The following is an 11,649-nucleotide window of genomic DNA, read 5'->3' as shown; positions in this document are numbered from 1 at the left end:
TATAAATCACAGGGTAACTTCAAAGAAAAATGATAAACCTTCACATCAAAATAAAAAAGAAGACCAGCACAAATATTTAGCAAATACTAAAACAACAGCAATGAAGGAAGTGATAACACGATTCATAAACAAAACAAACTCAGCATAGAAAATTGTATGGAACAAAGAAATTGACACCACAAAAAAGCACATAACGAAAATGACAGCAAAAAAATTCAATTTGCCGATAATTACATATCTGGCAAGGGACTTATTTCTAAGATTTATAGAAAAGTCCAACGCCTCAACAGCAAATGGATTAACAATCCAATTGAAAAATGGGCAGAGGACATGAATAGACACTTCACCAAGAAGGATATTCAGGTGGCTAGCTAATACATGAAGAGATGCTCACAATCATTGGCCACCAGAGAGATGTAAATCAAAACAACGAGATACCGTCTCACCCCAGCACTGATGGCAAAGTTCAACGAGACAGAAAATAACAAATGCTGGTGGGAATGTGGGCAGATTGGGACTCATATACACTGCTCGTGGGATTGTAAGGTGATACAAACACCGTGGAAAGCAATATGGCAATTCCTTAGAAAGCTGGAATTGGGGATACCATCTGACTGAAAAACACCATCACTAGGTATATATCCTAGAGAGGTAAGAGCCAGGACAGGAACAGATATATGCATACTCATGTTCATCGCAGCATTATTTACAAAAGCAAAAAGATGGGAACAACTTACATGCCCATCAGCAGAAGAGTGGATGACCAAACTATGGTACATACACATACTGGAATGCTATGCAGCACTAAGGAATAATGTAGAGTCTGCAAAACACCGCATAATATGGATGAACTTGGAGGACATTATGCTGAGTGAAATAAGTCAATCACAAAAGGACAAATATAGTATTAGTTCATTGTTGTGGAGGGTCAAGGAAAGGTTTACATATGGAGGGAAACTTTCTTTGTTGAATGCTATGCAGCACTAAGGAATAATGTAGAGTCTGCAAAACACCGCATAATATGGATGAACTTGGAGGACATTATGCTGAGTGAAATAAGTCAATCACAGAAGGACAAATATAGTATTAGTTCATTGTTGTGGAGGGTCAAGGAAAGGTTTACATATGGAGGGAAACTTTCTTTGTTGGTTAACAGGAGTGGGAGGGGAGCATGGGAACACTGCAAAAAAAAAAAAAAGCATTGATCCATGTCACTTTAGTTTTGGGTATTTCATTGTACATAAATTATATTTCAATAAAATGCATTAAAAAAATAGGACACGGGCAAGTTCTTACTGTAACACTAACTGCTCCTTACCCTCCTCTATAAAGATCAAGGCATCACTATTCCTGCTTCTCCAAATTAAAAAAGGTGGTGGCTACAACCATACATTACTGTTGAAATGATGGTGAACCTCTACTTCTTACTAACACAATCACCAAAAAATAAAGATTGGCTCTACTCAATTACCCCATCACACCTCTAATACATGGGCCTTAGTGTTCAAATCGGCAAGAGAAGCAGAGATTGAGACTGCTCAGAGTCAAAATTACCTTAGGCTGCTGTTTCTTTCAGATGAAATCATTAGATTGTACTTAGGGGTTATGTTACAGGAAAATTATTATCTTTAAATACAAGCATCAGTCACCACATGGTAAGACCCCTGAGACTATGGTCCCTAGTTACCCTTCAGGTCTGGAACTGAACTCACGCCTGTGGCTTCCAGCCAAACAATAGACAGGCATATGGGGTGAACATTTACATTAGGTAAATATACTCCTTGGAGCAATCAATCATGGGAGAACAGAAGGGCAGTGTTTGCACAGGGAGATAGCTTGGGGGGCAGAAGTACATGGGAGGGAAGGACACAGAGAAAAGGTAACTATGGGGAGGAAGTGGGAAGAGAACTGTTACATTGTGAGGAATTGCTGTCAATATCATGAGACCAAATGTGTAGGAACTGCTGTATGGAAAATGAATCTGCTCTGTAAACTTTTACCCAAATCACAATTAAAAAAAAACAAATCAATACAATATCCATACAAATAAAATACCCATAAACCTCAATGGCCATTTTAGGGAACCACCAATAAAAAAATACCACATCTGTATTTTCCATCTAAGGCTCACATCAAGTCCCTAGCCAGTGTAAATTGTTTGCACTCAACTGCTAACCTAAAGGTTGAGAGTTCAAACACACTGAGCAGTACCATGGAAGACAGGCCAGGCAATGTGCTTCTGTAAAGATTACAGCCAAGAAAACCCTATGGAGTAGTTCTACTTCAAAACATAGGGTCACCATGAGCTGGAATCAACTCCACAGCAGCTAATAACAACAAAGTTCACATAAGAACATGTTCTGAGTTGGAGAAGGCACGCAGATAACATCCACTGAGATACTGATTTTTCTTTTTCCATTTGTACTCATGAAAGTAGTCTTTTTTTTTGGCTGAGGATGTAAGTTGACCTCTCTCATGCTAAATCCGCACATGATGTGACTCCACTGGATAGATATTTTGTGAGAAGGCAGTAAAATTCCAGGAATTAGAAATTTCTTGCTTTTAATAAATAAGTAAGGAACCATGGTGATGCAGTGTTCAAGTGCTCAGCTGCTAAATGAAAGGTCAGTGGTTCATACCCACCAGCCACTCTGTAGGAGAGAGATGTGGCAGTCTGCTTCCATAAAGATTATAGCCCTGCACTTCCTTAAGAAGCTGGAAATAGAAATAACATATGATGCAGCAATCCTGCTACAAGGTGTATTAAAAAAAAAAAAAAAAAACTTGGTGTCTATCCTATAGAGAAGAGCCACGACACAAACATACATTCACACCCATGACTCCACACAGACACAATGTATGCATTCTTTGCAAAAGCAATATTGTTGTTGTTGTTAAGTGCCGTTGAGTCGTTTCTGACTCAGCGACCCCATGCACAGCAGAACGAAACACTGCCCGATCCCGCGCCAGCCCCACAATCCCTGCTATACTTGAGCCCATCATTGCAGCCACCATGCCAATCCATCTCGTTGAAGGCCTCCCCCTCTTTCGTCGACCCTCCACCCTACCAAGCATGACATCCTTCTCCAGGGAATGGTCCCTTCTTACAACATGACCAAAATAGGTGAGACGAAGTCTGGCCATTCTTGCTTCCAAGGAGCATTCTAGCTGCACTTCCTCCGGGACAGATCTGTTAGTTCTTTTAGCAGTCCATGGTACTTTCAGCATTCTTCGCCAGCACCACAACTCAAAAGCATCAACTCTTCTTTGGTCTTCCTTATTCACTGTCCAGCTCTCACATGCATACGAGGCGACTGGAAATATCATGGCTTGTGTCAGGCGTACCTTAGTCCTCAAGGAGATATCCTTGCTCCTCAGCACTTGAAACAGTTCCTTCGCAGTTGACTTTCCCAATGCTACACGTCGCCTCATGTCCTGACTGCTGCTTCCGTTGGCATCGATTGTAGAACCAAGCAACATGAATTCCTTGACAACCTCAATCTTCTCTCCATTTATTGTGATGCTGCTCATTGGTCCAGTTGTGAGGATTTTTGTTTTCTTTATATTGAGACGTAATCCATACTGCAGACTGTATTCTTCAACCTTCATCAGTAGGTGCCTTAAGTCATCCTCACTTTCAGCAAGCAAAGTTGTATCGTCTGCATATCTCAGGTTGTTAATGATTCTTCCTCCAATCCTGATACCACGTTTTTCTTCATATAGTCCAGCTTCTCGGATTATTTGCTCAGCATATAGATTGAATAAGTGTGGAGAAAGGATACAACCCTGACGCACTCCCTTCTTGATTGCAAAAGCAATATGGAGAAAATAAAAATAGATACAACAAGGAACAGTTCACATTTCCTCCTTTAAAAAACTCACTGCTGTCGAGTTGACTCGAATCATAGTGACCCCTCCTTTGGTTTCCAAGGCAGTATCTCTACGGAAGTAGATTGCCTGATCTTCCTTCTGAGCAGTGGCTGGTGGGTTTGAACCATAAGCTGTCTGGTTAGCAGTCAGGTGTCTTAGGCACTACACCACCAGAGCTCCCAACTAGAGGGTAGACAAGTATTAACTTGGGTGAAGAGAAAGGCAATATTCAATAAAGGGTAGGTCAACACAAAATGATCAAACAAAGGAAGACACTAAGAGAAGCACAAGAGTTAAAGGCAACAGAGGGAAATACTATTACATACCCAATCCTTCAATAACAGTAATACGATAATCTATGAGTGGATATACAGACATGCAAGCTGAGCAGGTGGAAGGTGAATGGGATTATACTCATCAATATATACAAGTTTGAAGGAGGGTATTTCTATATATATATATTCATATGTGCTGCAAATCTATCCATGAATATATTAGCACATACAGGAGCTAAGTTATGAAAACTTCTCAGCCATAATCAAACACCATGAGGGAATAAGTTGCTGGGCCTGGGGCTCAGGAGCACAGTCTCAGTGGACATCGTGGTCAACTGGCATAACAGTCCACAAAGACAATGTTCTACTTCCTACTTAGCTGAGTAGCAACTGAGGTCTTAAAAGCTTGTGAGTGGCCATCTAAGGTATTGGTCTCTCTGTGTCTGAACCAAAGAAGAGTGAAGACAATCAAGGAAACAATTAGTTCAAAGGACTAAGGGTCCATGCAAGCCCCACGCAAACCCTAGCATCCACAAACTTGAGACCAGAAGAACTAGATGGTACCAGCTACCACTACTGACCAATCTGAAAGGGATCACAATGTTGTTGTTGTTGTTGTTGTTGTTGTTGTTGTTATGTGCCATCGAGTCGGACCGACTCATAGCGACCGCTCCTTGGGTTTCTGAGGCAGTACTGCTATGGAAGTAGATTGCTCCATCTTCCTTCCAAGAAGTGGCTGGTGGGTTTGAACTGCCAGCCTTCTGGTTACCAGTCAAGTACCTTAGGCACTATGCCACCAGAGCCCCAGGGATCACAATAGGTGGTCCTAAATAGAGTGATAGAAAAATGTGGAAAAAAACTCAAAATCATTTAAAAAGACCAGGCTTACTGGTCTGATGAAGTCTAATAGAACCTCCAAGACTATGGCCCTAAGACATGCTTTAAGCCATGAACTAAACTCAACTCCGGTGACCCAATTTTCTGCCAAATGACAGACAGGTATATAAGGTAAAGAGTAACACCAAAGAAGCAGGTACTCACTCCTTAGAACAATCAACCATATAAGATTAGAAAGTAGGAAGGGATATGAAAGAAGGTGGTAAACACAAGGGAGGAAGGGGGAAAAGTGCTGTTACACTGTGAAGATGGCAATTAATGTCACAAAACAAAATGTGTAGGAACTGGTGAATGGAAAACCAATGAGCTCTGTAAACTTTCACCCAAACCACAATAAAAAGTCAAAATAAAAATAAGAAAGAAAATCCTATAGGGTTACTATGAGTTGGAATCAACTCCATGGCAATGTATAATAAGTAAGTGTGAGCTTTACTCCAGGCTTGATTAATTAAAATGCTTGAGCTCATTTTACAACTTTTAAATAGAAATAGCAACATTAAATAATGATAACTTTACTCCTCAGAGTAAACGTGAATAATATCAACAGGACTAACTCAAAACTCACTGCCGTCGAGTCTGATCCGACTCATAGCAACCTGCCCTTGGGTTTCCGAGGCAGTATCACTACAGAAATAGATTGCCCAACCTTCTGAATCAATAGGATGGACACACATTTTTCTGTTGATGAACTATATGTTTACTGGAATAAACATTGGGTGGCACTCTTGCCTTTGTAGCATAATTCACACAAGCCTTTCCCTCCTATCTATCTTCCAAAGCAAATTAAAGTTAAAAATAGTGTTATTTACTTATTGTTAATAGATGCTAGCAATACATTTTCTGGGACCACAAGTCTATGGAGATCTACGCTGAAAGCAGGAGATTAATCTAGCTATCAAGCTTGCTGCCATCTTACTTTTGTTTACATGGACAGATATTTACAAATATATTCTCTGAAGCCCTAGAATCCGAGTAGTCCTTACGCCTACAAAATCTCACACAGAAGAAAGTGGCTCCGAAAAGCTTGGCAGGCCTCCGCTCTGGGATGCTGCTGAAAAAGGCTTGTTTTTTGCTGTGTCTACCTATAGTCTTTTGTCCAATAGCCAACAGAGCTCTCTATCGATGAACACCACAATAAATAGGGCCCTGGCATGTGTGCAGAAGGAACTCTGGTAGTGTAGCAGTTAAGGGATTTGGCTGCTAACCAGAAGGTTAGTGGTTCAAACCCACCAACTGCTCTGTGGAAGAAAGATGAGGCAGTATGCTTCCATAAAGATTTACAGCCTTGGAAACCCAAAGCAGGTTGCTATGAGTCAAACTCAACTAGAAGGCATTAAGTGAGATGTGCAGAGAGCAGTCTAGTGACAGTCTAGTGGAGCTGCCCCCTGCAGTTCCTGTGTGGCCTTCTGCAAAGTGCCTGCTGGGTGGTCTTAAGCAACTTTCCCTTCCCCCAGTCAAACCAGAAAAGTAAGATCAGATAACAATTTCATAACCTGGTGATATGCAAGTCCAGCTAAACCCTGCAGTATTTTCCTCTTAATCCTGACATATGGATTTTCCTTGGGTGATCCTAAACAATTGGTCCCATCCATTCTTTGCTCTCAATTTTTCATTAAGGAATCTGAATTTTAGATTCTTTGTCTCTCTAAATATAGTCACAGTTCCAGAGGCACCACAAAGAGAACAAACTCTTAAGAGGTACATTTATACAAGACTGTGCCTAAAATTATTCAGTTTGCACATCTACACAGAGTTTAACATAACATAGGTCTGGATTTTCTTACTGTCTGGACTCGTGTCTACACTTTTTGAAAGTATGTTGTAATTTGTGTATCATTATAACCTAAAAAGTTACTGTGTGTGTATGTGTGTGTGTGTGGGGTTATAGTATTTTTAGCCATAAAGCAGTTAAAAATTCATTCAGGATAGGATTTTTTTTTCCCAGTTCCCACTGAGTCAATTCTAACTCATGATGACCCTATGCATGCTGGAATACAACTGTGCTACACGAGCTTTTCACTGGCTGATTTTTTAGAAGTAAATGGCCAGATCTTTCTTCTGAGGTCCCTCTGAGTGGACGGACTCATGAACCGCCAACCCAGACTCCAAAAACAGGAAAATGAAAAAGTTGAGGCCTACAGTCATTGCTTCTACTAACGACACTCTCCAGAATAAAGTGACATACCAAAGCTATTGAGTTTCTCAATCCAGGTGGCTACAGTGGGTTCTATATCCTTAAGCTCACTCAAAACATGAAGAAATATTCTTGTCTTCACTCTATTTTTTTCTTCAACCAAGTAATGAATGACAAAGTCCACTGCTTCACTGAGAAAATTTCTGCTAGAAAAATATGTTATGTAGTCATCCACGCTTAAAACCTTCCAAGAAAGCAGTTCCTTCATCATCGAGGAAGTATTGAGTATACCAGACTTGATCTTCTCAGAGTACTGCTTTATGCATTGTAGAATTCTGTCATTAAGGAACTGGCAAGCCTGGGCATTTCCTTCAGGTCCTAAGGATAAGTAACAGTGGTCAGTGAAAGGGACAAAGAGAACCAACGTGCAGATATAAACACAGAAATAATGCACCATTACATAACCATGTATTACTCAGTTACACTATTCTTTATGTTGTTTTGCAGGAATTTTAAATAAGGAGTATAAACACTTAAAATTACTTTGAAAAACCCTAATATTCACACTAAGCCAAACCATTAAAAGAATAAATGTCTTATATCTTTCACTCTGTATCAATCATGTAACATCTAAAAACTTAGCTCCTCTAAAATAAGGTTTCCATAAAGTCACATGCCTCAATACTAACCCAGCCTCACCAATTATCTAAATTTTATATTCAATAAATGTTTATTCATTAAGCACGGGAAGTTAAAATACAAAATACATCAAACAATTATCAATTGGAAAGAATATTTTGATTGATTTGTGAAACAACAATGGAATACTACATGAAAAATAAAGTAAGTAGTAAAATATTGCATGTTGGAAAAAATTAACAGTAGAAAGGGAGGCAAATTTCAACTCAAGACTGAAAATAAAATAAACATACCAACCTATGTACATGAGAATAAGTAAAATTACTGATGAGATGCTTCTGTGTCAATCAGAGAATGTTGTTAAGCAGAGCTTACAACAGAGAGCTGGACTGGGTAATTGCTACAATGCCTTTTATGAACTGCCTTTTTATTCAAACTCACCATTATTTCAAAAAATTTGTAACTCATTTACCATTTGACAGTTTGAAACTTAAACCCATATATAGTAGCATTTACACAGCATTTCAAATACACAATAAGCAGATCTGATATTATTATTTTCACGTTATTTCAGAGATGAGGAAACTGAGGCAAGAGTTTGCCCAGAGTTAGTGGCAAGGTAGCATTCTGAATCCCTGGAAACTGCTTCTAAAACTAGTGCTCTTTACACCAATCCTCTCACCATCTGGGAGTAACAGAACATGGTAATAGTATTAAAAAAGGTAAACTGAAATCTAAATTTCAATTCAATGTCAATTAACATAAGGTCCAATAAGATATGCCAATGTTTACATGAAAGTTTATATTCATATTTTTAAATAAGAACACATCATTTTTATAATGCCTTCAACTCCTGCATACCTTTTTTCTTTTCATTTTGGGGTGGATTACTTTCTCTTAAGTCCTCTTCCAGTCTTTGTTTTGCTAATCTTATTGCCTCTTCTTTTTGGGTTTTTCTCTTCACTTTTTTCTCTTCTTTCTCTTTTAGCTTCTCTAGGCTGATAAACATTTAGGATTAGTGATAATTCACCTCATTAAAAAGCTCATTAAACTATTCTTGTTTGCCTATTATAGAAACCATTCTTCAAGCAGCAGGTTAGAAGTGTTCCTTTTTACTTACAACTTGCCTTGCATCTTCTGTTCAGTACCAACAATTGCTGACATAGTCAACACAGGTAAAATAAAGGCACTTGTTTCATGAAAACAAGACCTTCAATCATTAAGTGACATCTAACTAGGTATGGCACATACAGATTATGTAGATGTTATTTCCACGTATATAAGTTATCTCAATGTTAACAGGCATAGTACAAATTACTCTGAAAGGTAATACATGTGAATGCTTGTTTCAAAGAACAATCTCATTCTAAAATATTATTTTCATATTTTAGTAACAGTCCACCACATCAGAATTTGGTTGATCTGGTTACAATGAATGCTCTCCAGAAAATAATTCTGCTCATCTTTTCTTTTGCTTTTTCTTGGTCATGGATAATTTTTAAAAAAGAAATGTAAGAAACAAATCACTTCTTAGAACAAAAAACAAAAGCAGGACCAAAAAGAAAAGAAAACGGATTGGTATCAGTTGATCTGAACAAGAAGATACAAAGAAGAGAATAATTTTGACTGTCACAATCCACTGAGTATTTTAAAAGTAAGAAATGGTCATGGATTCAAAATGTCTGCTGAAGAGAGACAAAGAAGAAAAATGCTTTTCTATGCATATAATTTTTATTTAAATGCCTATTCATTAAACATCTAACTTCACCGTATCAAATGTCACATTTTACTTACAACTCTAACCACTAAATAATGCTTCTGATTCAAGTTTTGAGTATTTAACAATTCTAGGTTAGTTTTAAATACCCACAAAATTCATTCAAAAATCTCTTATTTGGATATATGATATATGTACGTGTGGAAAGCCAATTTAAAAAAGCAGCATAATTTAGAAATCTGCATTTAATGAGTTATATTCTAAGAGACATCATTAAACCGATGGTTAAAAATCTTACCTAGAACATTTCTGTTTCAGAATAGGTCTTGGAGGAAACTTTTCTTTTATGACCTTGTGTTCAAACTTTAAATAAAACAAAGACATCCAAAATTTGTCTCATACTCCCATGACATAAAGCACAAAATCACAAGTAACAAGTATTTCCGAAGCACACACGATGTTCAATTTGAAAGAGAACAGTGATGACATTCTGACCCAGACAAAAAAGCCCAGAAATGTTTAGCAAAACATTTACTGAAAAGAGGAGTAAGAGTAGACAAACTTCAGGAAGGAGCAAAAAATAAATAAATAAAAATAAGAGTAAGCAGAAGATCAGATACAAGTATCATTACAACTACCCACTCCTGTCAGTCTCATATAATGAAGGAAATCCTTCATGACACTCCTCCTTCTCCCTAGAATCCACACCCCTATTACACCCAAAATAAGAAAACAAAGTTATCCAAAAATAAAAATAAAAACAATAAAACCAAAATGTAAAATGCCTCCATTTCCTATTAGGAAATAAAAGAATGTGAGAGTGCTTCATTTCAGCACAGCATTTGAAAACCCTAGTTTCTGGTTTGAATATTTCCTGTATTTTCTTAAATTCAGTAACTATTTCTTTCTTTTCTGGAAAATACAAGATCCAAATCACACAACTTCCATTACTTTAAATCACATTTTAAAAGGCATGAGCATTTTGGTTATCAATTTAATATGATATCCCCCTATTAGATACTTACTTCACATTTAACACCACCTTTACAGTTGAAGACAGTAATCTTACAAATGATACCTTGGCAGTCAGGGGTAAGACAAGCTGTATTTAGAAAGTCCTATATGGTTTGAAAAAAGAAGAATGTATGTGTCAAGGGGATAAATTTATACATATATATCATTTTAACCATCAGGAATAGTCAAAATATGGTCTACAACCTTCCTCAGGGTGGCAATGGAAGGCACTGTCAATCATCATGTGACTTTCAGAGCTTCCCTGTAGAAGAAACGTATCTGGTGCAGGGCTGACCCTGTGACTTGCTGTGTCCAATGCAAAGTGAACTGATATGAAGTCACCATGTCTTTGCAGAAACTTTAAGAAATACTGCCTGGACTAGCCACTGCACTTTCTGATTGCCACAAGAACATGTCCCAGATAAAGGCCACTCTTCAACCTTGATTTAGAGATGAAGAACATAACCACACAGAATAGACCTGCTATAGCCCAAACACAGCCAACAACTGCAGAATTGCAGGACAGGTGATATGAGCAAGAAATGAATTTTTCATACATAAGCCATTGAGATATCTGGGTTTTATGTCGTATATCATAGCGCAAACTAATTTACAGAAAGTATTTAAAAACCAAGGATGAGACCACTAAGGGAGAGTTGTTCCACCTAGAGAAACTTACTTTAAGACACACCAGCAGTGATTCAATGGCAATAGTAATTTGGTCATATCATATCTTCAATTAATGATATGAAAATGTAGTAATTTATTTTTACCAAACTTGAATAATTCCTATTACTGCCAGACATTGGGAGCTCAGGTAGCCTAGTGCCTAAGGCATTTGACGGCTAACCAGAAGGCTGGTGGTTCAAACCCACCAGCCACTCTTTGGAAGGAAGGCTGGGCAATCTACTTCCATAAAGATTCACCACATGGGAAACCCAAGGGGGTTGCTATGAGTTGGAACTGACTTGATGGCAGTGAGGTTTTTTTTTTTTTTTTTTTAAATGGGGACTACTAGCCACTCCTCGGAAGGAAGGTTGGGCAATCCTACTTCCATAGTGATACTGCCTCGGAAACCCAAGGAGGGGTCGCTATGAGTCAGG

At 38.2% G+C, this 11,649-nt stretch overlaps 1 protein-coding gene across 1 annotated transcript in view; it reads right to left on the bottom strand.

The window, feature by feature from the left end:
- The window catches only part of TTC3 (tetratricopeptide repeat domain 3), a 129,652-nt gene that overhangs the window by 62,671 nt on the left and 55,332 nt on the right, over window positions 1–11,649 (bottom strand). Inside the window, exons 22-25 of the mRNA XM_007945559.1 lie at window positions 10,558–10,650; window positions 9,831–9,895; window positions 8,677–8,813; window positions 7,228–7,554 (exon numbers count right to left, since the gene is read on the bottom strand). Of these exons, the coding sequence (XP_007943750.1) occupies window positions 7,228–7,554; window positions 8,677–8,813; window positions 9,831–9,895; window positions 10,558–10,650 (622 nt within the window). The remainder of the gene's footprint in view (window positions 1–7,227; window positions 7,555–8,676; window positions 8,814–9,830; window positions 9,896–10,557; window positions 10,651–11,649) is intronic.

Source organism: Orycteropus afer, unplaced genomic scaffold (genome assembly GCF_000298275.1).
Source record: "Orycteropus afer afer isolate SDZICR_OR568_19922 unplaced genomic scaffold, OryAfe1.0 scaffold00137, whole genome shotgun sequence".
Classification (NCBI taxonomy): domain Eukaryota; kingdom Metazoa; phylum Chordata; class Mammalia; order Tubulidentata; family Orycteropodidae; genus Orycteropus; species Orycteropus afer.
The sequence above is the reverse complement of the archived record's forward strand: the minus strand, read 5'-3'. Positions and strand labels throughout refer to the sequence as shown.